We start from the raw sequence: 27,300 nt of genomic DNA on the forward strand, positions 1-27,300 counted from the left end.
GAAGTGTTTCTTTATTCTTCTTGTTTTAACCAGGACCTCATATGTGGGAAGACAGCACTCAACCACTGAGCTATACTGGCTCCCAGAAGTGTTTCTTTGGTCTTGCTGCTGAAGAAAGTTCTCTGTACCAAATAGTTTCTGTTATAACTTTATCAGTGGACATTAGTGGGATAAACTATCTGGTTTGAGTGGGAAAGTCTCAATCATTTTACAATAAAATGTTGCTTTAAAAATTACTATGAGGGGAAGGAGCTGTGGGTCAATCAGATGAGTTTGTCAACTATATGGGAGGCCCTCGGTTTGTGTCCCATGGCCTTCTTGTGAAGTCAGCCTCGCCCACATACCAGGGAGCGCTGCCCAGCCCACAGACGCCACAGAGAGCCGACTCAGCAAGGTGACGCAACAAAAAGAAGGGAGACAAGTGTGAACACAGAAGAGCCCGCAGCAAATGGATACAGAGACCAGACAGCAAGCAAAACCGCAAGTGGGGAGGGGAAATAAGTAAATACAGACACAGAAGAACAGACAGCGAACAGACAGAGAAGGCAGACAGCACACACCAAAAAAAAGCTGTAAGGTGGGGGGGATAAAAAAAAAATTACTATAGGGAGTGGATAGGGCTCAAGCGGTTGAGCTCCTGCCTCCCACATGGGATGTCTCAGCTTCAGTTCCTGGTGCCTCCTGAAAAAACAAAAACAAACAACAAGCAAAAACAAATGGAAAAAAAAAAAAAACAACTCAGGGAAGCTAATGTGGCTCAGTGGTTAAGCATTGGCTTCCCACATATGAGGTCCCAAGTTCAATCTCTGGCCCCCAGTACCTCAAAAACAAAACAAACAAACAAAAACTACCATAGATGATTAAATTTAGCCAAATAACATTTTCACTGAAACGGAAACTGCTGAAGTGAATATATAAAATTAGACTATAAAATAACAGAAACAACCACTTATATTGAAATAACCTAAATTTCTTCAGGCTTGTTTAAAAGGTAAAATACACAGTGATTTGATTTATATTAATAATTTGTTTAGACAATCTTTTTTTTTAATAACACCAAGGTAATTTCAACCAAGTTCAAGTCAAAGGAGTACAAAATAAATTTTTTTTTTTAAAGATTTATTTATTTATTTATTTAATTTCCCCCCCTCCCCTGGTTGTCTGTTCTTGGTGTCTATTTGCTGCGTCTTGTTTCTTTGTCCGCTTCTGTTGTCGTCAGCGGCACGGGAAGTGTGGGCGGCGCCATTCCTGGGCAGGCTGCTCTTTCTTTTTCACACTGGCGGCTCTCCTCACGGGCGCACTCCTTGCGCGTGGGGCTCCCCCACGCGGGGGACACCCTTGCATGGCACGGCACTCCTTGCGCGCATCAGCGCTGCACATGGCCAGCTCCACACGGGTCAAGGAGGCCCGGGGTTTGAACCGCGGACCTCCCATATGGTAGACGGACGCCCTAACCACTGGGCCAAAGTCCGTTTCCGGAGTACAAAATAAATTTAAATTTATTTCATAGTATGTTGTAAAATGTATTCTCAAGAACAAACACATCAAATTCAACACCTTGCACGATAAAAGCAATCAACAAACTAGGAATAACAGTGAACTTCCTCAACCTGATAATGGGCATCTCCGAAAAACCCCCAGTTAAAACAAAATTTCTAATGGTGAAAGAGAAAATGTTTCCCCCTAAAATCAGGAATAAGACAAGGATGTTCACTCTCATTAATTCTTTTTTTTTTTTCTTCATTAATTCTATTCAACACAGTACTTGAGGTTCTAGGCAGGGAAATTAGGTAAGAAAATTAAATAAAAGGCATCCATATTGGAAAGGAAGAAACAAAACTATTTATAGATGACATAATCTTGTATATAGAAAATCCCAAGGAATCCACTAAAAAACTATTAAATCTAATAAATGAGTTCAGCAAGTTTGCAGGATACAGATCAACAAACAAAATTTAATCGTATTTCTATAATGCAGCAAAAAGCAAACTAGAAAAGTTATTAAAAAGCAATGCTGTTATAATTGCATACATTTAAAAAGGAATAAATTTAACAAATAAAGTGTAAAACTTATACTCTGAAAACTATAAAACACTGTTGAAAGAAATTAAAGGAAATCTAAGTAAATGCAAAGCCATCCCATGTTCATAGATCAGAAGGCAGTAATATTGTCAAGATGGCAACACTTCCAAATTGATCACAGAGTCAATGCAATTTCTATCAAAATCCAAGCCAAGACTTTTGCAGTAAATGACGAGGTAAAATCTCTATGGAAATATAAGGCACCTAAAATAGGCAAAACAATCTTGAAAAAGAAGAATAAAGTTGGAGGACTCACACTTCCCAATTTTAAAACTTATTATATAGTGACAGTAATCAAGACAGTTTGATACTGGCATAAGAATAGGCATATAGATCACCTGAATAGAATTAAGAGGCTAGATAATAAACCCTTATGCCTATATTCAACTGAATTTCAAAAAGGGGGTCAAATACAATTCCATGGGGGAAAGAATATGGTAAAATGGTACTGAGACAACAGAATATCCATATGCAAAAGAATGAAATTGTACCCCTACTTCACACCATACACAAAAATTAACTTAAATGGAATGAAGACCTGAATGTAAGAACTAAAACTATATAAAACTCTTAGAAGAAAACACAGATGTAAATTTTCATGACCTTGAATTAGGCAATGGTTTCTTATATATGATATCAAAGCACAGCAATATAAGGAGAAAATAGACAAATGGGTCATCTCCAAAATTTAAAAGACAGCCCAAAGAATAGGAGAAAAATTTTGCAAATCATCTATCTGATAAGTGACTTTTATGTAGAATATATAAAGAAATCTCACAAGTCAAAAATAAAAACACAAATACTTCAATATAAAATGGAGGGAAGCAGATTTGGCTCAATGGATAGACTGTCTGCGTACCACATGGGAGGTCCAGGATTCAAACCTAGGGTCTCCTGACCCATATGGTGAGCTGGTCCACGCACAGTGCTGATGCGCGCAAGGAGTCCTGTACCATGCAGGGATGTCCCCTGTGTAGGGGAGCCCCAAGTGCAAGGAGTGCACCCCATAAGGAGAGCCACCCCATGCGAAAAAAGTGCAGCCTGCCCAGGAGTGGCATCGCACACATGGAGAGTTGACGCAGCAAGATGACGCAACAAAAAGAGACACAGATTTCTGATGCTGCTGACAAAAATGCAAGCGGACACAGAAGAACACACAGAGAATGGACACAGAGAGCAGACAACAGGGGGGGAGATGGGGAGGGAAGAGAAATAAAAAAAACAAATAAATCTTAAAAAAAAAGATCAAAGGATCTAAACAGACATTTCTCAAAAGAAGATAGACAACTGGCCAAATAAGCACATGAAAAGATGTTCAACATCATTAGTCATTAGGAAAATGCAAATCAAAACCACAGTGAGATACCACTTCACATCCACTAGGATGGCTATAATCAAAAAGAGGGACAAGAACAAGTGTTGACAAGGATATAGAGATATGGAACTCTCATACACTGGTAGAATAGTAAAACGGTTCAGTCACTTTGGAAAATAGTCTGACAGCTCCTCAAAAGTTAGACATAGAGTCATCACATGACCCAGCAATTCCACCCTTAGATATGTACCCAAAATAACTGAAAACATACATCTAGGCAAAAACTTGTACATGAATGTTCATAGCAGCATTATTCATAAAACTCAAAAAGAGGAAACCACCCAAATGTCCATAAATGGCTGAAAGGATAAATAAAATGTGGTATATCTATTCAATGGGATATTATTCAGCCATAAAAGAGAAATGAAATATTGATACGTGTAACATCACAGAATAACACTGAAAACATTATGCTAAGTAAAAGAAACCAGACACAAAGGTTGCATATTGTATTATTCCATTTATATGAAATGTCCAAATAGACAAATACAAAGAGATTTGTGGTAGTGTATGGCTAGGGGAGGAAGAAGTTGGTGGGTAAGGAACAGTGAATGGGAAGTGACTGCTAATAGGTACAAGGTTTCTTTTTGGGATAATTAAAATGTTCTGAAATTGATTGTGATGATGTGAGCACAACCCCGTGAATATTTAAAAACCAGTAAATTTTACACCATAAACAGGTGAACTGTGGGGTAAGTGAACTACATCTTAATAAAGCTGTCATTTTTTAAAAAGTAAAGGAAAAAGAACAAATGCATCATAGCCCCAAGCTTTAGCACTAGTTTCAAATGACTTGATCCTCTGCTCTACCAATTTCACATTCTATTTAAAAATATTTTGAATATAACAGTAGGTCTTCTGTTGGACTACAAAAAGTTTGGAGCCTTCAGAGAGAATGAGAAAAAATTTTTAAAAAAGTGAAAACTGCCTTTTCAGTATCTACGAATCAAGATCTAATAGATAAGAATCAGTATTCAATAGGACTCATGATAGTTCACTGGGTCTTAGGGGAAAAGCAAGCCATGTACTGTTGCAGCTTACAGGACTCAATCAGATCATGCCCAGATTATAAAAGTGATGGAGTAAGGATTGAGTAGAAGATAAAACCAAGCCATTGTCAACCAGCCATTATCAACCATTTATTATCCACTGTCATAAGAGGAGATGTTCTAGATATTACAAGACCTTCAAATGTTTCTTCTCATTAGTGAAACACCAATTACCTAGAAAAGAACAATTTCCAGATGCTTTCATCTTTTTAGTTTTTAAGCCAATGGACTTTTTTAAAAAGAAAAATTCTCATTTCTTTTTGAACGCATTCACAGTTGATCATTCATACATTCAGTCAGCAAATATAAACTGCACACTTCCTATATGCCAGGTACTCCATGGGCTATAAATGCAACCCTAAAATATGATTCTTAACTTAAAGTGATCAAATGGATGGATAATGGGAAGGAGATATGGCTCAAGCAATTGAGCTCCTGCCTACCACATGCGAGGTCTATGGTCCAGTTCCTGGTACCTCCTAAAGAAGACACGGTGCTGGCATGATGGGCAGGTGTGTCAAACTGACACACAAGATGACAGAAGAAGAAGAAGAAAAAAACATGATGGAGACACAACAAAGCAGGGAGCAGAGGTTCCCAGTGCCTCCTAAAGAAGACAGCGAGCTGATGAGACAGGCAGGCATGGCAAGCTGATGCACAAGGTGACACAGGAAAAAGAACACAATGAGAGACACACAAAGCAGGGAGTGGAGGTAGCTTAAGCGATGAGGCACCTCCCTCCCACATCAGAGGTCCTTGGTTCAGTTCCCAGGGCCTCCTAAAGAAACAAAGACCAACAGACACAACAAGTACAAACAATGAGGGTGTGGGGAGAAATGAATAACTAAAATAAATCTTTAAAAAAAAAAAAATGGAGGGATAAGACACAAGCCATAAATCTCCAGGAAGAATGGTAAAGTGCCTCACAAATGAAGCACTAGACAGTCAAGAGAGGTTCACGATCCTCTCACGGGGAAGAAAAGGAAAAGCTTTGAAAGAGGTACCCTCTGTGTTGAGTGTTAAGGGATAAATAAATATCCATTAGAAATAGGTCAGGGAGGACATTTTGAGAAAAAGGAATAGCACAAACAGAACTAAAAAGGCAGGGAAGTGTACTGTACTGTCCAGGAAGAACAAATATTTCAAATGGGAACAATGCATTGTGTTTTGGTGGGGGTTAAAAGAGTAAAAAGACTAGAGACCAGAATGAGGGCAGAGCGTAGAGGATTTTGAATGCCATGTTAAGAAGTTTGAGTTTTATCACGTGTGTAATGAAGAACTACCAATGGCTTATGAGCAAAGAACTAAAAGAAGCAAACAGTACTTTGGAAAAATTAATCTGGCAGTGATAAATGAAATGTACTGGAATTGTGTACTTGAGAGACAGGAAAACCAGTCAGAAAGTGACTGCAATAGTTCCAGTAAAAGAAGGACACTGAACTCAGGTAAAAGTAACAGAAATGGAATTCTTTATACAATAAGACAGTTTTACCATTTTTTTCAATTCCTATATATATATCATGGGAATTTCATGTAAATTAACTGTCCAAATCAAGTCAAGGGATGTAGATATATAAATGCCTACAAGAATAAAGTTATTGCATTCCATAATACCAAAAGGGTTATCTGAAGCATAATCATGTACCAAATCAAAGCATGGGACTGATCTTCCAAAAGACACAATCTAGTTACTATCAGCCCTAGAAGAATTCACATTATTTCTATGTTATCATTTAATAAAGCTCTTGGTAAGTGAAAAAATCATGTTTTGAGGACAAATACTTTTGCTTTTTTTTTTTCTTTCCATCATCCTTATTGGTGCAGATATTTGCATCAAAACAGGGGCACTGGTACTTGGGGATTCATCAGCTCCTACTGCTTATTTTCATCCATGTCATCCCCTCAATTAATGCAGGAAAGAGGATTGAGACATAGAAACACTAGATTAGGATGTCAAGTAAAAGCCAACCCCTGGAGTAGATGAATAATCTGTAAGGAATTTAAAAAAGATCTTGTTTTCATGCAAATATACTCCAGCACTAAAACAGAGAGAGACTGTATCCAGGAAATCCAATACAACTCAATGTAATTTTTCCCAATTATAAATTTAAAAACTGTTTTCTATATGTCTGCTAAATTCTCTACAGTCAGGGAAAATAATCAGTTGCAAAGCACTGCAACATAAGTTGAAAAAGGCTGAATTTTGAGATAGAAGATAATTTTGAAAAATCTCATCTATGCTTAGAGGATTCATCTGGCAGAAATAAGTATTTCTGTTGCAGAGTTTTGGTTCAGTGTTTAAGGTGACTTAACCCCACCCCTAAAGCCTTAAGTGTTTAAAAATACAAACATTTAACAGTAATAACAGCTTTAATTTATGGAGTAAAATAAAACAAAAAAACAGAAGTTTTTGATTCTGTGAAAACCCATTGAAATAGATCTTACTGATGCTTAGGAAACTGACTCATTATTCTGAAAACTGATAAAGAAAGAGAAAGAATCTTTTAATCTTTCATACTGCCTTTCCAATAGGAACAGTTATCAAGGTAACCAAATAGCTGATAAGATAATCTTTTAAAGAAAAATCTAGCCAATAAGAAAGAATGACAGAATTAGAATATCACTACTTTATAACCTCTAATAAAATAATGGATCTAGGCAATGATCAAAGGTGGCTAAAAACCTGGATGTACAGCTGACAGAGAACTTTACAATGAATAGGTCAGGCTGACAATACCTTTACCAACTAATTAACACCCAAAATGAAAAACGAACAATTATGATGTATATTCTGATGTATGTACACTATGCCGTCCATGAAATATTCTTGCCGGGAAAAAAAAAAACACCAAACTGTACATAAGCAAGCTTCTAGATGTAACTACCAGCAAATAAGGAATAGAGAAACATATTAAGTATTACTAGATGTATATAATTTTAAAAACCCAGAAAGTGGGAAATTCTATAGAGAAAAATGCCTAGGTTTAATAAATGCCAAGAGGAAATAAAAGGGAAATGGAACTAAAGCTGATTAAAAGAGACTTAAGTGGTATATCAATTAAATGCAATTTTTGATTCTTCTTTACATCCTGATTTAAACATTTTTAAAAAACACATTTATGAGTAAATCAGGGAAATCTGAACCCTGATTAAATATTTGATGATATTAAGCAAGTTTGTTAAAATTTTTTTAGGTGCAATCATGGAATTGTGGTTATACTGAGAAAGAGAGAGAGAGAGAATGCATACCCTTGTCTTTTGGGATTTACTTTAAAATAATTATGGGAGATTGGCACAAGTGTTGCAAGATTGACCACATATTGATTACTGAAGCAGGGTTGTGGGTGCATGAGATCATTATTCTCTCTACTTTGGTATATGTTTCAAATTTTCCATAATAAAAAATGGAAAAAAAATACTTCATTACCTTCCTCAGGAGGAAGGAAGAAAGAGAAAAACTAGATAGTCAGAGGGAACACAGCAAGTTCAGGTACAATTAACTAGAGATAGTATTGTTGATAAATGCATTTGGTAATATAACATCCTTTTGACAAAGAAACATCAAATTTAGTTTACTTTAAAAATTGACCCAGTGAATCTCTGGACTGCCCATGTGTCAGCTGGGCCCTGGGCCTCAGCAGAGTGGTGACTCCTACTCTCTGGTTTGTTAGTCTTACCCAGGTCAGCTAACAGGGAGGTGAAGATGGTCAATCACCACACCAGGGAATCAAGAGTGCCTACAACTATAAGCAGAGGAATTGCATCCATCATCCATGTGGAATCTAAGCCCCCTCTTGATCCAGAGGTGGAGAGGACATCACCATCCCAGGGTCCACAGAATGGAGAAATAAAATATGGACTAGAGTGGACTTACTGATATTCTACCATAAAACTATAGTGATGAGTAATAGAAGAAATTTTAGCATCGAGGTGGAGAAAGTGGCCACAGAAGTTGCTGAGGACAGGGAGAGGGTAGAAGAGATGTGATGTGGGGGCACTTTTGGGATTTTTTAGTTGTCCTTAATGATATTACAGGGTCAGATGCTGGACTTTATATATCCTGCCATAACCCACCGAATGTACTGGGGGAGAGTGCAATCTACAGGGTAAACTATTATCTGTGTAGTGCAGCAGTGCCCCAAAATGTGTTCAATGAGTGCGATGAGTGTGCCACAATGATGAGGGAGGTTGTTGGTGTGGGAGGAGTGGGGGGGGGGGGGAGGTTATGCAGGAACCTCTTATATTTTTTAATGTAACATTTTTTTTGTGATGTATGTATCTTCAAAAAAACACAATTTACAAAAATGATGTGATGGGAGATGGGGAGTGGGTTATATGGGAACCTCTTATGTTTTTTAATGTGATCTATTAACTTTAAATAAATAAATAAATAATTTTTTTTAAAAAACTGACCCAGAGAGATGAAGACTGATTATTATATGCATTTGTTAGCAAAAGCTAAGAAACTGAATCAAGGAGTTCTTTACCATACAAGCCTATAACACATCCTTGTGTATATGAACTTAGGATTCACAGATTTACCATTTCATTATATACCCAGAGGTACCATGATATATGGTAACTAGTAATTTTACCAAGGCATAAACTTCAATCTCAAGAGATAAATGACCAGTATACAAAGGAGAGTTAGGTAACAGTGAGTGAAACTAGCAGACCACTTAGTATCCGGCAAAGCAGCCTGCTGTTCTCTACTCTTTGATTGATGAAGTAATTTAAAAATGGTTTCTTGGTAAAAGCAAGCCAACTGACAATGACAGTAATGGAAATAAAGAAAACGATGACACTGGTCAAAAATTAGGAGTTTTAGATTAAATTTTAAAGTGAAATATTAAAGTTGGCAATAAATTAAATCAATGATCTAAACAACTCCACTATATGCTCCATAAAGAAACAACAAAATACAATTCATGAAACTATTTTTGGGATTGCTCCATTCAGGGCAAAATCTGCATTTTTGAAGAAAATTTTATATTATACTATTCAGTGTTCTCAAAACCAGGGATTTATGAAGGTTCCAGGATGTACCTCTTAAGAACAAAGCTGCAACCACTGTATTTATTTTGAAGGAGTATCATATCTCTTCTTTCAATTATAAAGTGAGAATTTTTTAAAGTTCCGTTTCTAATTTTATAATGAATACAGTATGGAAAAAGATAAAATTTATAAAGAAATAATTTTGAACTAAAGAATGGAGAGCAAACAGGCATAAATGAGAAAATTTAAAGCACTGCCTATCAAAGCAAATACTTTCTTGGTGTGTTCTCTATCCCTTTCCTTTAGGTAACTAATCCTCCCCCATTCCAAGAGAATTGGGTAAGACTAATCTATGCACCCTGCATTTGTACCCAGGAGTGACCTTAAACACAGCCCTGGCCCATCACTGTTGCATGCTACCTGGATAAAGGAGTGATTCAAGGATGGGTATGTACACCAAGACAGAATGGTCAGAGTGCTCCCTAGGACTTTCCTTTTACAACTTTTGGAAGGAGATACTCTTTCTACATTTGAGATGATAAAATTTAAAGACACATAAACTGGCTCTCCTTTTGTCCACCTTCCCCAGTTACCGGGAGAAAGCTATCTGTAGTGGCAAAGAATAAGATTAATGCATGAGTGAAGCAGAGCGTTGACATGCGAAACAAAAACAAGAGCAAGAGTGCATCCCAAAAACATCATTAAGGGTTATGGAATTAGATGTCCTTGAAGCTCAGACTTTTGAGTTATGTGAACAATGAAGTGCCTATTTCATTTAAGCTGTAAAATGACATTCTATCTCTTAAAAGTGAAAGCGTTCCAATATACCTTTACTGTGCAAATAAGTAGAATTTGTTATCTAGGAAACAGAGTAATTATTTCAGCACACTGTCATAAAAGACACATTTTAGATTACATTTAGATTACATTGACTTTTATCTGTAGAATACAGATAAATGTATTAATGAAGATACTTTCTAAATTATAACTAGAACTCATTATGGAAAACACAACATGTAAGTCTGAAAAAATGTGATCTGGGTACTCACACTCATCCAGCCCCAGCTGATAGGCCAGATTCTGTAGGCCTCGTACCTTCTCCATTAAATTAGCAATGGTGAGGCTGCCCAGTTCTGAAACAGAATCAATTATTTCAATGCCATTTCTTTCCACTGTTCTTCAGTAACAATGTGTTATAAAAGTTTTAAAGCTATTTTCCTTAATCCCTATTGAATAAGTAGATAATGGATCCGTATCTCTTCTCTCCCACTTTTTCCCCCAAAATACAAAATCAATGAATTTTCAACTACTGTGAAATGCCTCAGAAGAGTAAACTCACTTAATGAGAAAAGTAGCATAAATACAATAGCAAAGTAAGTATTTTATCCTAAGGATCCTTTAATAACATTTATTTTCTTCATCCTTGTAAATGAATATACCATTAAAATACAAAACCTTTAATTTGACATAGCATTGACAAAGCCTTCCATACAGATCTCTATCTTGCAAAATGGACGTTGTCTCCACTGTCATTTATAGGTCCATTATTTCATTTAACAGTAAAATCACAAAACACTTGTTTTCTATTTCCCTAAATTTAGAAAACATAGACTAAATATAAATCCAAATTTTCCCTTCAAATCAAATTGCTATAGAATTTTTTAAGTTTACCAGTCAAAAAAGACAATATACTTTTAAAAAATCTTACTTTACCAGATTTCATGTAAAGAGCACCAAAGCATTCCTTTTAGGTTTAGGCATGGAACAGGGAAGCAGACATGGCTCAACTGAAAGAGTGTTCACCGACCATATGGGAGGTCCAGGGTTCGGTACTCAGGGCCTCCTGACCCATGGGGTGAACTGGCCCATGCACAGTGCTGCCATGTGCAAGGAGTGCCATGCCATGCAGGGGCGTGCCCATGTAGAGGTGCCCCACGTGCAAGAAGTGTGCCCCACAAGGAGAGCTGCCCCATGTGAAAAAAGCACAGCCTGCCCAGGAGTGGCCCCGCACATATGGAGAGCTGATGCAGCAAAATGATGTAACAAAAAGGGACGCAGTTTCCCAGTGCTGCCTGATAATGTAAGCGGACACAGAAGAACACACAGTGAATGGACACAGAGCAGACAACGGGGTAGGGGGGAAGGGGAGAGAAATAAATAAAAAATAAATCTAAAAGAAAAAATTTGTACAGAACAAAGGCTATGAACCCTTTCTAAAAATCAAAATTTTTCTTAGTAATTACATGCTGATAGGCTGTGACATAAATATCTATTTTGAATATTAGAACAATGAAAGCAGGATGCTCTTAGACTTAATGTTTCCATGGCTGGCTAAAGCATTTGCATTTAAGCATTTCATGCAGAATAATGAATTACTTCTGAAATCAAATAAAGGCATTCTTTTTTTTTTCTCCCACTTACCATGTTACAGTCATTATCTATATCTGGCATAAGTAGACATTCTTGATCTGTCCAGCTCCTTAAATAGTTCTAGAATTCCAGGTTTTTAGCTTAATCTCAGTCTACTACTTCACAACTATCACGAATCTCATCACCAGAAGGATAATTTAAAAAATAGAGTAAATATCAAAGGACATTAATGCTTTTTAATATAAATTTCTACTTTGTGATTGGGTTTAAATCATTTATCAAACAACCATGTTCACCACTTATAGTATTGTTTATGGAAGAAATTGATGGGCTAGAAAGAAACAAAAGATGGGTTTTAACTTACTAAGGGTTTGTCATTTAATATTCCTGACTGTTGTAAAACCAAACTAAGGCACGGTGTGTTGTAGTGGAAAGAGAACTAGACTTAAAATAAAAGATGAGAATTTAAAAGTTTAACTCTTTTCAACAAATCTTGGTTAAGTTAACCTCTGAACTTTGGTTCACAGGTTCTTACATCACAGGATCTTAATGAGAATTAAATGAGGAAACTTACGTGAAAGCTTTTGTGAATTATAAAGCATCAAACAAAACAAAGTTCATAAGAGAAGAATTTTGTAGCAGAAGAAATTGCTATGACTGAGTCTTCAATTGGCAGGATTTCTACACACGGAAAAAGTAAAGAAAGATATTCCAGACATGAAGAGCTGTAAGAATGACTAAATAGGCAATATCACCAAAACCTAACCTCAGTGAGAAAGAAACTGGAAAGGCACTTGTGGAGGATCATAGATGTCGGGCAAAAAGTTAGAGGTCATCAGAATCACTAACCTTTCAACATGTCAATGTCATCACGTTCTATTTCAGCCATCCATTTGGGTGGAGAGCTAGTGATAGGCTGTCAAAAAGTAAGAAAATATCCAGTCAATACATACAAAGTATGTAAAGTATGGAGAGACCCTACTCTTCTTTCAATAAGAAAAGTAATTTGTCACATAGTCTTCAGGTTGTTTGAAAATACTGCAAGTTATAATTTAAAAAATCCAAATTGCTCATCTTTAAAGTTGGTCTAGGGAAACGGACTTGGCCCAGTGGTTAGGGCGTCCGTCTACCACATGGAAGGTCCGCGGTTCAAACCCTGGGCCTCCTTGATCCCTGTGGAGCTGGCCCATGCGCAGTGCTGATGCGCGCAAGGAGTGCCATGCCACACAGGGGTGTCCCCTGCGTAGGGGAGCCCCACGCGCAAGGAGTGCACACCGTAAGGAGAGCCGCCCAGCGCAAAAAGAAAGTGCAGCCTGCCCAGGAATGGCGCCGCCCACACTTCCCGTGCCGCTGACGACAACAGAAGCAGACAAAGAAACAAGACGCAACAAATAGACACAGAGAACAGACAACGGGGGGGGCGGGGATTAAATAAATAAATCTTTAAAAAATAAATAAATAAAGTTGGTCTCAAAGAAGGAACCTTGGAAGAATTAGGTATAACTATGTTAATGCTTCACACGTAACAGATCAGTATAACAATAAAAGCAATTACTTGAAATTTAGGTCTGGCAAAAAACCCCAACTGAACTGTTTGGAATAAAAATCTGGCATAGGGGAAGTGGATGTGGCTCAACAGATAGAGTGTCCACCTACCATATAGGAGGTCCAAGGGTTCAATACCCAGGGCCTCCTGGCTCGTGTGGTGAGTTGGCCCATGTGCAGCGCCACTGTGCGCAAGGTGTACCGGCCCATGGAGGGATACCCCCGCATAAGGGTGTCCCCCGCGCAAGGAGCGGCCCCTACACAAGGAGAGCCACCCCATGCGAAACCGCAGCCCACCCAGGAGTGCTGCCACACACACGGAGAGCTGATGTGGCAAGATGATGCAACAAAAAGAGACACAGGTCCTCAGTGCCGCCTGATGAGAATACAAACGAACACAGAAGAAACACAGCAAATGGATGCAGAGAACAGACAATGGGGGGGGGGAGAAAGAAATCTTTTTAAAAAAAATCTGGCAGAGGAGACGATTCAAAGAAGAGTCAAGAATGAGAAAATCCTCAATGAGGATTTTGACTGGAATGCTTACATTACCTGAAGTTTAATAATTTTATACAGTTATAGAAAACTTTAAATTTTAAGTTCTAATTTCTGAAAATGAACTTATAAAATATGAAAGAGGGCCCATTTTTTAACTTGGATCAGCAGTTTTCAATCCCAGTTGTACATTAAAATCACTTTAAAAAAAGTATAATTTTTTAAAAATAAAAAATGCCCTTGTCACACTACATATGAACTTAATTAGAATATTAATACAAGGGACTAGGGAGGGGTCCACTGGACAGAATAAAGCAAAGACTTCATATTTGCATTTTTGAGAAACTCCACTGCTGCACACCAATGATTCTGGTATGCAGATAGGGTCAGGGCTGAGAAATCTTAACTTTGCTATCTTTTTCTTTCTTTTTAAATTAGCATTTACTCAGGACTGACTATGTGACATGCAAAATACTTTACAAGTTTCATGTCATTTAATTTCCAAACCTACCCTATAAAGTAGGTATTATTAACTGCACTTACAGTTTTAAAAAACTGAAGTACAGGGAGACTTGCCTCAAATCACAGTTAGTGAGCCAGGATTCAACACCCAGGTAGTTTGAGTCCAGAGACCACTTGTCTAGAACATCTCCCTTACAAGGGGTTAATGGACAAAGGTCAAAATGCCAAAATAGAGTACTGAGACAAAGGAAGACAACATCATCAATTATCAATAATATGATGATTAATATAAACAAATTTCTAGGGATGCAGTTACAAAAGATTTGAAGTCTTTGACATTATTCTTGAAAACAGAGGAATAAAAGGCATGTGAGCACTCAAAGTACAGTTTGCTCTCTAAAGGACAAAACTTTGGAAAAACTTCTCTAGGTAAGCAAGATATTACTTACACTTTTGAAGGAAGCTGCAAATTCAGCAACACCTGGTACTAAAAAGAAAGAAAGAAAAAAAAAACATTATTCATTCAATAAACATTTGAGGGCCTCAGGTACAGAGGATTCAAATAAGAAGAAGAAAGTCTTGCCCTCAAGGAGCTTACAGGCTGAAGCTTATGATATTGTCTAAGTGCTCCAAGAAACATACCAGGTCAATGGGAGGACAAAAAATAGAAATCTAAATCAGATCAAGGGAATGAGAAAAACTCTTCAGAGCAAACGATGCATCACCTGAACTTTGAAGGACCAGTAGTTAGACTGATGGAAGGTAAGGTGATATCTTATCTCTTACTAAAAAGTTTAGTTCAAATTTCCTTTTTAGGTATGCTGTTTTATCATTTCAATTATTTATTTAACTAACAGGAACAATCACATTAAAATGGCAGAAAGATAGAAATGAGATATTTTAAATGAAATGTTCAACTTCACTAATAAAGAAATGCAAACTAAAAACAAAAATCAGTAATATCTGATTTTGGCTAGTTTGTGAGGAAATGGGCACTCTCATACAGTCATCCTCTTCTTACACAAACATACATGTGGAATATAATTCATTGCTAAACTGTTTGTAAAATTTTAAAAATTAGATTAACTTGGGTTTCCAAATATATAAACTATGGTACATCAATACAATGAAATACTATACAACCATTTAAAAGAATGAAATAGAGCTATATATACCAACATGGAAAGGTCAATTAATTAAATACTAGGTGGAATACATTAAGCTGCAGACCACATACATATTACACCATCATTACACAAAAAAAAACAAAACCATTCTTTCATATACTTAAAATATTTGCTTATCTATATAAGCAGAGAAAAGGTCATTATCTGAATGATATGGTTTTTAAAATATTATTCTTTAAAGGTTTCCTATCATTTCCTGAGTCACAATGTGTTCTGAAAATATTAAACCACCAGGCAACTATTCTTAAAACAGAATTCAATCAGGTTTTTTCCCTTTGATGTACAATAAAAACTTCATTACAGTTAAATGATATCTCTTCAAAATTTCCCCCAAAGGAACACTGGACACTGGTTCTATATTGACTCTGATGGAAAGAAACCAAAAACTTACATTGTTCTGGCCAAAGGTCTGGTGAGGCACGGTCAAGTTTTTCAAAACTTAGCAAAGATGCTTCCAGATCTGTCCCTAGAACAAAATATCCAGATGACCATAAAATATATTCATCTATATTTTATATTACAATATCAAAGAACATAACAAACTAGAACACTCACCTGGAAGTCTAGAGATTTGAGTTCTATAAGTACTAATGTTACCAAGCCATAATATAACAAAAGTAAATCATTTTTTCCGCATCAAACCTTACTTTTCCATTCTCTAAAAGGGGAATGATATTTTACTGGGGTGTTAGAGAAATGATTATCAACAAACCCATCTGCATCTTCACTCATACTCGTGGACTTTCCTCCAGTTAAAATTAATTAAATGTCCCAGCTCCCAAAAAAGACAAAATACTCTACTTTGACTCTGATGCCATCTTCTCTTGCTTTGTCAAGGACATCAGCTTAAATAATTTCCTCTCGCACCATCAGTTTCTATTTGGTCTTTTCAAAAAAGCTCTCTCTTGATCCTATGATCACCTCCACCCACCCTTCAATGCAAAAGTTCTTGAGTTGTCTATCCCTTTGTCTCCACTTCCTTGCCTCACACTCTGTTCTTAACCTATGACAACCAGGCTTCTGTCACTACATACAGAAACTGCTCGTCAAAGCCATCTATGATCTATGTTGCTAAATCCAGCAGTCGCTTCTCTGTTCTATCTTATGTGACCTCTTTGCAGCAACCACACCCTAACCATCTTGAAACACTCCACTCATAGCTTCTATAAAAAACCACTATACTGTATTTCCTCTTACCTCTGCTCCTCCTTCAGTCTCCTCCTCCACTCAGGCTCCATCTTAGGTTCACTCTACTCTCTACCTAAAGTCTCCTACGGGAACTTTATCTAATCCCATAAGTTTGTACAATCATCTAGATGCCAAATGATTCCATATTTATATTTCCAGTCCCAAGCTTTTCCCTGAACTTCAGAGTTTATCCAAGTGGCTACTTAACACTGTACTCCATTCCATGTGTGAAAAACCCTTAAACCTATTATATTAAAAACTGTACTTAGACTTCATTTCAAAAAGTAGCAACAATATGAACCCCAATTTCCCCAATTTCCTAAGCAAACACCTTCACTTTCCCACAACCAATCCATCAGTAAATCCAGTAGTATCAATTTCCAAAATACACCCTTAATATATTAGTCCAAGGAACCATCATTTTTCTCCTGGCACTTCAAAAGCATCTTAACAGGGCTCTCTGCTTCCAATCTTGCTCTCCCCACCCTCCATCCATTCTCCAAAACAAGCAAGAATGAACTTTTTTTAAAAAAGGGTCAATCAGCTCATGTCACTCTCCAGCTTAAGAATTTTTCAATTTAATCCACTGTAGATCTACAATGCCCTATACAATCCTATATGATCCAGCCCCTGCCTAATTCTTTTTCTTTTCAAGATTTATTTTTTAAATTTCTCTCCCATTCCCCGCCCCCAGTTGTCTGCTCTCAGTGTCTATTCATTGTGTGTTCTGTGTCCACTTGTATTCTTGTCAGCAGCACCAGGAATCTGTGTCTCTTTTTGTTGCACCAACTTGCTGCATCAGCTCTCCATGTGTGCAGTGCCATTCCTGGGCAGGCTGCACTTTTTCATGCTGGGCGGCTCTCCTTACAGGGCGCACTCCTTGCACATGGGGCTCCCCTATGCGGGGGACACCCCTGCGTGGCACGGAACTCCTTGCAGGCATCAGTGCTGCGCATGGGCCAGCTCCACACGGGTCAGGAGGCCCTGGGTTTGAACCCTGGACCTCCCATGTGGTAAGCGGATGCTCTATCCGTTGAGCCAAATCTGCTTCCCTGCCTAATTCTTTGACACCATTTCCCCTCCACTCTTTCCCTGTCACTCAGTAGATGCTTGATATTAACAACAGTTATCATTCGTTGAATAATTACTTGAACTTATATGCTAACTGGCTGCATAAATTAGTTCATTTAATACTATAAACATGATTCTTAAGATTATTTGGGTGAGTCATATATTTGAAAATCTGAAAAAGGCTAGAAACTCACTCCCCATCAAGATATACATGATAAAAAAAATTTCAACATGTGTTTTTCTCTAAACTGAATTTTCTTACCAAATATGCCAAAGGAATTTCTGATGGCATTCTAATTGGCAAAGTACTATAATGAATTGCCTTAACAAAAGCATCCAAAAATGGAAACAAAGAAAAGTTGTATGTAACACAAGAGGCCAACTTTGAAAATCCTAAGGAGGGAAGCGGACTTGGCCCAAAGGATAGGGCGTCCACCTACCACATGGGAGGTCCACGGTTCAAACCCTGGGCCTCCTTGACCCATGTGGAGCACGCCCATGCGCAGTGCTGATGAGCGCAAGGAGTGCCATGCCACACAGCGGTGTCCCTTGCATAGGGGAGCCCCCCGTGCAAGAAGTACGCCCCGTAAGGAAAGCCGCCCAGTGCAAAAGAAAGGGCAACCTGCCCAGGAATGGTGCCACACACACGGAGAACTACCACAGCAAGATGATGCAACAACAACAACAACAAAAAAGAAATTCCTAAGGAATGTAACTGATGGGAAGCTCAACCACAGCAAAAGTAAACTTACAGGCAGTAGAGTTTGGTGGTTCCTTAAAAAAGTTAAGCATAGAATTACCAATTCTAGGAGTATACCCCAAATTATTAAAAAAACAGGGACTCAGTTACTTACTCATGGCAGCATTGTTAACAAAAGCCAAAAGGGACAACCCACGTATCCATCAACAGATAAATAGATAAACAAAATGTGGTTGAGCCATATAATGGAATGTCATTCAGCCACAAAAAGGAATGAAGTTATGATACATGCTACAAGTATGAGCCTTGAAAACATTATGCTAAGTGAAATAAATTATACACAACAGGCCATATACACTATGATTCTACTTACATGAAATGTTTAGAATAGGCAAATTCATGGAAACAGAAAGTAGATTAGAGGTTGCCAAGGGTTTGGGAGAAAAGGGAATGGGAATTGATTGCTTAATGGGCAAAGAGTTTCTGTTTGGGGTAATGAAAAGGTTTCAGTTACAGATGGTGGGGAAGGTTGACCAACACTGTGAATGTAATTTATGCTTCTGATTTGTATACTTAAAAAATGGCTAGAATGGCAAGTTTTATATTATATGTGTTAACACACAAACATATTGGGGATAGGCTCTAACTAAGAAGGGTACTCTTATGATAACAGATCTGTGGCATAACTCAGACTGCTATGAGTCTTACTTTCACACATTAAGTAATTAGATGGCTTTCCTGGATTTCAACTTTCTCATTTTCAAAGAAATCCCAGCAAATTTAGAATTAAAAAGAAAAAATATTTAATGAACCAAACATATTTTCAAATCAACATTATTTGAACTAATATATAATGACAGAGACATGTGAGATACTAAAAACAGGAGAGAACGAGGCAGTTGGATATTTTAGGATGACATGCTAATTTAGAAGCTGAATTCAATTTCAAAGTGTTCAATCTGATTTTGTCGGATTAAAAAGGTTAAGTGGTAAAGACAGCAGAGTGTGACATTCAGCAAGAACTGGCAGAAGCATCTATCTTAGAGATCCAGAAAACAGAGGATTGCAGTAATAGGGTGAGCAATGAATCAAGAAAGAGTCTATTTTAAAAGGGTAGGATCACTGGGAGCCCTAGCTGACCCCTCCCTCACCAGTTCGGCTCCCAAGTGTGGACCCCTGGTATGGGTTCAAGAGGAAGCAGAGTGGCCCTTGTACACATACTAGGAACATGTATGTCTGGTCCAATATGTCTGGTAGTGGCCTAAGGGACTCTCTGTACCAGAACTTGACCTGCATGTAGAAGGCAGCTCACAGAGCTCTCCTGTCAAGTCATGCTGCCTGAAGCAAGGGATTGCTGACTATAGGACATACAGTGAAATGCTCAGGACTGTGAGGAAACCAGTTCCTAGGAAAGAGGGGACATGTGCAACCTTGCAAACAAGGGAATTCTTAGGGTCACATGTGCATGCCCCAAACAAGACCCATAAGTCTAAAGAACCAGGGAGGCCCCTAAATTTTGACCTGGAGTTATTTTCTAAACTTATTGTTTGGATAAACTATTAAGGAAAGCACTTGCACAGGTAAATCTGCAAAAACTTGGAAAAGGTATTTTTTCTTTTTCTCTTTTTTTTTTTTGTTAGCTCCTGATATTCAAGGAAAGCGCTGTCATAATACTATAATACTAGCTGGATACAAGCTAAAGGAACAGATGCTGCAGAGTCTAAATTCCAGTGATAAGATGTAAAAATATCAAAATGTCCAGGCTTCAACAAAGCATTACAAAACATACAAGGAAAAAGGACATGATGGTTTAGGCAAAGGAGAAGATTAAAGTGTTAGAAACTATAAATATGGAGGATCAAACCTGGGACATACCAAAGACTTTTTTAAAATGGTCCTAAATATGCTCAAAGAACTAAAGAAAAACATGGACAAAGAACTAAAGGAAATTGGGAAAATGATAAACACAAAGAAATTATCAACAGAAAGATGGAAATTATAAAAGGAACAAACAGAGCTGAAGACCACAGTAACAGAAATTAAAAATTCCCTAGAGGGGGTTCAATAGTAGACTGGAGTTGGGCAGAAGAAAGAATCAGTGAATTTGAAGATAAGAGTTGAAATCAACCAATCTGAGGAAGAGAAAGAGGAAAGAATGAAGAGTGAACAGAGCCTGAGAAAACTGTAGGACACGATCAAGTATACCAATATACGCAGTGTGGAAGTCCCAGAAGGAAAAGAAAGTGAGAAAGCAGCCTAGAGAATATTCAAGGAAATAATGGCTGACAACTTCCTGAATTTAACAAAAGGTATGAATATATACATCCACAATGCCCAGCAAACTCCAAACAGGATAAACTCAGAGTCAGATTGTACCACATTACAATCAAATTGTCAAATGCCAAAGATAGAATTACACAGAGAGAAGTACTGTGTAACATACAAAGGCACCTCAATAAGATTGAGTGCTGATTTCTCATCAGAAACCACGGAAGCAAGAAGACATTGGGAAGACATACTTAGAGTGCTGAAATGGAAAGATTTACTCAAGAATTCTGTATCTAGCAAAACTGTTTTTCAAAAATGACAGTGGGAGAGGGCGGGGCAAGATGGTGGCTGAGTTAGCGCACTTGATAATCTCTCCTGCAAAGAAGCGGCTAGGCAGTGTTGGAAATTCTTCGGGACCAGGCTGTTTTGGGATTTTGCAGGGCAGGAGGTGTCTGGACATCGATTTGGTGGGAAGCTAACATGGAGTTGAAGAATGTCAACCACCACACCATGGACTCTAGAGTGCCTACAACTGAAAGCAGGAGGATTGCATCCAGTATCCATGTGGAATCTAAACCCCCTCTTACTTTTTTTTTTTTTTAAAGATTTATTTATTTATTTAATCCCTCCCCCCTCCCCTGGTTGTCTGTTCTTGGTGTCTATTTGCTGCGTCTTGTTTCTTTGTCCGCTTCTGTTGTCGTCAGCGGCATGGGAAGTGTGGGCGGCGCCATTCCTGGGCAGGCTGCTCTTTCTTTTCACGCTGGGTGGCTTTCCTCACGGGCGCACTCCTTGCGCGTGGGGCTCCCTCACGCGGGGGACACCCTTGCGTGGCACGGCACTCCTTGCGCGCATCAGCGCTGCGCATGGCCAGCTCCACACGGGTCAAGGAGGCCCGGGGTTTGAACCGCGGACCTCCCATATGGTAGACGGACGCCCTAACCACTGGGCCAAAGTCCGTTTCCCTAAACCCCCTCTTGACATGGATGTGGAATGGACACAACCAAGCCAAGGTCCACAGGAAGGAGGAATACAGTAAGGATTAGAGTGGACTTAATGATATCCTATTCATGAACTATTGTGGTTAATAATCGAGAAAATGTGGCATTGGTGTGGAAAAAGTGGCCATGGTGGCTGCTGGGTGCGGGGAATGGAAGAGATGAGATGTGGAGGTATTTTCGGGACTTGGAGTTGTCCTGGGTGGTGCTCCAGGGACAATTGCCGGACACTGTATGTCCTCCCATGGCCCACTGGATGGAACGTGGGAGAGTGTGGGCTATGGTGTGGACCACAGGCCATGGGGTGCAGCGATGCCCAGAGATGTACTCACCAGATGCAATGGATGTGTCATGATGATGGGGGAGAGTGTTACTGTGGGGGGAGTGGTGGGGTGGGAGCGGTGGGGGTGAATGGGGACCTCATATTTTTTTAATGTAATATTTTTTAAAAAATGAATAAATTGAGTAGAATTTGAAAAAAAAAAGACTGAATAGTAATGATGGAGGGATAGACACATAGATGAATGGAACAGATTTGATAACTCAGAAATAGATCCACACAAATAGGGCCTTAGTATTTTTGAGAAAAGTACCAAAACGATTCTATGGAGGAAGGTTAGCCTTGTCAAAAAATGTTCTTGAAGCAATTGGACAACCATTAGCCTTAGCCTCACACCTGACACAAAATTCAAAATAACAGACTTAAATATAAAACTAAAAAGACTTATTTTACGGAAAAACTTGGAATCCAGGGTTAGGTAAAGAGTTACTAAATTTGACACCAAACTCCCAAATCCTTAAAGGAAAAACTGATAAACTGGATTTTGTGGACATTAAAAATGTTTGTTCTGTGAAAGACACTGCTAAGAGAATGAAAAGGTACAGAGCTACAAAGCTGGAGAAAATGTTTGCAAATCGCATACCTGACAAAAGTTTGAAAAATGAAAATGTATGTTCATACAAAAACTTGTGCATGTATGTTTATAATAGCTTTATCTGTAATAGCTAAAAACTGGCAGAAAACTCTAACTTGAAGATGCAATATGCCATACCATGGAATATTTTTTGGTAATAAAGATCAAATTATTGATACTTTCTAAAAAAAAAAAAAAAAAAGACAGTGGGGGAAGCAGATGTGGCTCAAGGGACTGGGCTCCTGTCTATCATATGGGAGGTCCTAGGATTGATTCCTGGGGCCTCCTGGTGAAGGCAAGCTGACCCACGCAGAGTACTGTCCTGTGCAGGAGTGCTGTCCCGCATAGAGAGCTGGCACAGCAAATGACGCAACAGAAAGAGACACAGAGGAGAGACAATAAGAGATGCAGCAGACCAGGGAGCTGAGGTGGTCGAAGAGATTGAATGCCTCTCTCCCACTCCGGAAGGTTCCAGGATCAATTCCTGGTACCACCTAGAGAGAAGACAAGCAGACACAACACACAGAGAATGGATACAGAGAGCAGACAGTGAGTACAAAACAACAGGGGGGAAATAAATAAGTAAATTTTTAAAAAGACAGTGGGATTAAGACACTTTAACATAAACAAAGCTGATGGACCTCAATACCACTAGACCAGCCTGACAAGAGATGCTAAATTGAGTTCTGCAGGTTGAAAGCAAAAGACACTAGACAACTGACCGAAGCCACATGAAGAAATAAAGATCTCTGGTAAAGATAATGACATGGGTAAGTGTAAATACCAATACTATATTATTTTTGACTTGTAACTCCAATTTTGATTTCCTACAGGCTCTAAAAGGCAAATGCATAAAATGTAATGACAAATCAATGGTTTTGATTCATAATATATAAATGTACTTTGTGACAAGAACTACATAAAAGTGAGGGGAAGGAGGGGTAGTGGAACATAGTTTATGTATGTTATTGAAGTTGGTATAAAAGGGAACAAAATTTTTATAGACTTGGAATGTTTAAGCCCCACGGCACCCACAAAGAAAATATGAGAGGATATGCAAAGACATAGAAAAAGAAAGCAGAATACAGGTTACCAGGGGTGGAGGGTAGGAGCAACAGGGTATTAATGCATAATGAGTTGTAAGGTTTCTGTTTGGGCTAACGGGAAAGTCCTAGTAACGGATGGTAGTGAGGATGCTACACTGTAAATGTGATTAATCCCACTGAATGGTATGCTCAGGAAGGGTTGGGGAGATTTATGTTGTATATATGTCTCTACAATTAATAAGAAAGAAAATCAACCAAAGCAAAAATGACAATAAATGTAATACATGATATTAAATGGGATCTAAGAATGGAAGAGAAAGGTCTCAAAATGGCATTATTGGGAGAGTGCATGTAGAGCAAGTGGTTGAGTGCCTGCTTCCCATGTACAAGTCTTGGGTTTGATCCCCAGTACCTCCTAAAAACAAACAAACAAAAAAACCACCTCTCACTGGGGAGTGGATATAGCTCAGTGGTTGAGCACCTGTTTCCCATGTTCAAGATCCTGGGTTCGATCCTCAATACCTCCTAAAAAAAGGTGGGGGGAGGCCTAAGAATTGGAAGATGGAAAAAAAGCTTTATATCAATGTTAAGTCTCTTGAACATGATAACTGCACTTCAGGTAATTAGATAAGTGAATATCCTTGTTCATAGGAAATACACATGGAAGTATTATGTATTCAAGGATTATGAAGTGTGCAACCTGATCTCAAAATGTTCAGAAAACAGACAGATGATAGATGACTGATAGATGGATGGATGGATAGATACATGCATACATACATAAAAAGAAAGAATGAATGAAACAGCAAAAGTGGCCAAAGTTTAAAATTGATGGATCCGGTTATATGAGGGGATGAGGGGATGCTGGACTTCTCTCTATAGGGTTTGTATTATGTTTGTGTCTGTCCTGAAAGTTTGAAATTATTTCAAAATTAAAATAAAAAAATAAAGATTAGTTGGAGAAGGATAGAACTCCATAACAGATAAGAAAGGAAACTTAATCAAATGCGCAGGGGCAACCATAAACACAGCGGCAGAGTAAGAAGCTCCTAGAGTCAGCTCCTGCTACAGGACAGTTAGTAATCACCCAGAGCTATCTAAATCAGTTTGGAGACCAGAGGAGCAGCCTGAAGCATCCTTGAAAGAATGGAAGGAGGAGACTGCCCATCTGCAGAGAATATTCGTAACTAGAGCACTCCATCCCTGGAGGCTAGTGCCCATCCTCTACTGGTGGCATAATCCATCTCAGGAGCTATTCCATGGCTGGAATTTGAAGCTCCACTTCCCAAAAATGGGGAAGGAAAAGACAGTGGGGCACCAACTGCAGTTACTGATCAGTAAACTCAGTGGGCTAAAGTATAATCCTAAGAACAAAAGTATGAACCTGTCCAAGTCAGAAAGAGGCCAGTAAAAAATAAATAAATAAAATAAAGAATAAAATAAATTTTTTTTAAGAAATGAAAAAAGAAAGAGGCCAGTAACTGCCATTTTAACTCACCTCTGGCACAAGGGGAAGCAGGGCAGACTGAAAATCAGTGCTAGTAAGGACAGGTTTCTTTCCATTCAGATCAGATTGCAGCTCCAATATAAGCCCAGCCCCACCTACAGCAGGGAGGAAGCTGGGGGGACCTGCACCAGCCTCTCTGGGAAAATACAGGCCGCCCTGTGGAGGCTGGTGATTATCCTACTTGGGCAGCACAAGCTGCCTCGGGAGCTGTTCTGTGGCTGGAGTTGAAGGCTCCATTTCCCAAAAACAGGGGAGGAGGAGACAGTTGGCACCGATTTCAGCTACTGATTAGTAGATTTGGCTGACTATGGTGTAAACCTAAAAACAACTAAAGTTTGAACCTGTCCAAGTCAGAAAGAGGCCAGTAGCTACCATTTTGACTCTTCCCCCAGCATGAGGGGAAGCCCGGCTGACTGAAAATCACAGTGACAGCAGGGATCCACTTCTTTGGCTCAGATCGGCCTGCAGCCCTAGCCTATGCTTCAGCCCCACCTTTAGCAGGGAGGAAGGTGGCAGGCCCTGCACCAGCGTCTCCCCGTAACTGCAGGTACATTCAGCTGGCACAGACTGAATAGTCAGAAGTCTACCAGGGCAACTGTGATCATTTTGAACCTGCATGGTATAGACTGCTGCCCACACCTGCAGCTCCATCCTTGCCCCAGGCAGGGGAGTAAGGGGCGTGAAGCTTCATCAATCTCTCTGGGCAACTACAGTCCAGGCCTGCATGACTTGGATTATTATACACGCTGTGGCTCTGTCACTACCACTGGCAAAGGAGAAGGAAAGAAGCTTCATTGGTCCCTGGGGCAATGATGGCAGCTTGAGCCTCCACAGCTTACAGCACCAACTACATCCTTGGCTCCTACTAAACAACTAGCAAGGGGAAAAGGGTAAGAAAGCTAAACTAAAGACAGAAAATGGAACCAGAATAAATACTCTAGTAAGCCAGATGCAGTTAAGAAATAAAAAGCATAACCTTGCAAAAATATTTAACGAGCCACTCCTGCCCCCACTTCTCTGAATCAGCCTGTGAGAACATGGCCTTCACAGGAGAATATTAAATGAACGACTCCTGCCCCCTGCTTCTATAATCTAACAAAAAACTCTGCCCCCCCCCCCCGCCCCCACTTCTGTAAATCAGCCTCGACCTTGCACCTGCATTCTGCTTCTCTAACCCTGCTTGCAAAATTTTGCCTAGCAACACGTTAGCCAATGAGCAAAAGTCATGTTGATCTCCCATAAAATCCTATATAAACCTAGGAAAACTGAAAAACGGGGCTCAGAATTTGGAGATTGACTCTCCTCTGAGTCATGCATAATAAACCTGTTCCTCCGCATCTCCAAATGTCGTTTTGAGTTTCTCTGTCATTCAGAACTCCTGGCTTTGCTGCAGCAATGCCAGAACACCAACAAAGACTTACAATCCACACCAAGCAACAGGAAGATATGGCCCAGTTAAAGGAACAAGCCTCCAGATGACATAAAGTTGAGTTGAGACAACTAATCAAAAATGTTTAAACAAATCTTCATAATATATTCAATGAGATGGATAAAGAGATTAAAGATATTAAGAAGACAATGGGAGAGCCATGGATGGCTGGCTATGGAGGTCACCGGAGCCTTCGTCCCCTGCAGAGTGGGGTTCCGAGTCTCCGTTGCTCTGCTGTGATTCATCACCTTCTAAAGATGCATCCTGACTTATCTCCACACTTGCACACTGAAGAATGCTACATCTTGATTAACTTGCTAAAGGAATGTGACAAAAATTATGTGGCAAAGAGAACCAAGAGCAGGGAGCATGGCAATATGATGCGACAGAGACTTAATTCTCCAGAGGAATTTGAAAAATAAATTATATTTCCACTGGATGCCTTGCCTGAGAGAAGACCTAAAGATTCTTGGTTGATAGCTGAAAACTCCTAGTAGATCTCCGGTGATCCTTTGACTAGACAGTGTGACCCGTTTTTGAACCATGGAATAATATGGGATCCTACACTTGCCTGTAAAAGTAGTAGTATCTCTCCCTCCTACTAACAGACTCAATTTCTGAC

General features: G+C 38.9%; 1 protein-coding gene across 7 annotated transcripts in view; it reads right to left on the bottom strand.

Annotated features, from left to right (window-relative positions):
- LIN52 (lin-52 DREAM MuvB core complex component) overlaps positions 1-27,300 on the bottom strand; it is a 144,387-nt gene that overhangs the window by 111,034 nt on the left and 6,053 nt on the right. For 6 of the 7 annotated variants that reach the window (XR_009184937.2, XR_188067.4, XR_011648306.1 and 3 more), the window contains exons 2-5: positions 15,952-16,026; positions 14,823-14,860; positions 12,721-12,787; positions 10,551-10,634 (exon numbers count right to left, since the gene is read on the bottom strand). Coding sequence is in view for 4 of the 7 variants with exons in the window: in XM_004455142.4 (XP_004455199.1) it covers positions 10,551-10,634; positions 12,721-12,787; positions 14,823-14,860; positions 15,952-16,026 (264 nt within the window). In the remaining 3 variants the exon portion in view is untranslated. Of the gene's footprint in view, positions 1-4,363; positions 4,681-10,550; positions 10,635-12,720; positions 12,788-14,822; positions 14,861-15,951; positions 16,027-27,300 lie in introns of those variants that run through there. The other variant, XM_071213794.1, reaches the window with a different exon arrangement.

This window comes from Dasypus novemcinctus, chromosome 3 (assembly GCF_030445035.2).
Source record: "Dasypus novemcinctus isolate mDasNov1 chromosome 3, mDasNov1.1.hap2, whole genome shotgun sequence".
Taxonomy (NCBI): Eukaryota; Metazoa; Chordata; class Mammalia; order Cingulata; family Dasypodidae; genus Dasypus; species Dasypus novemcinctus.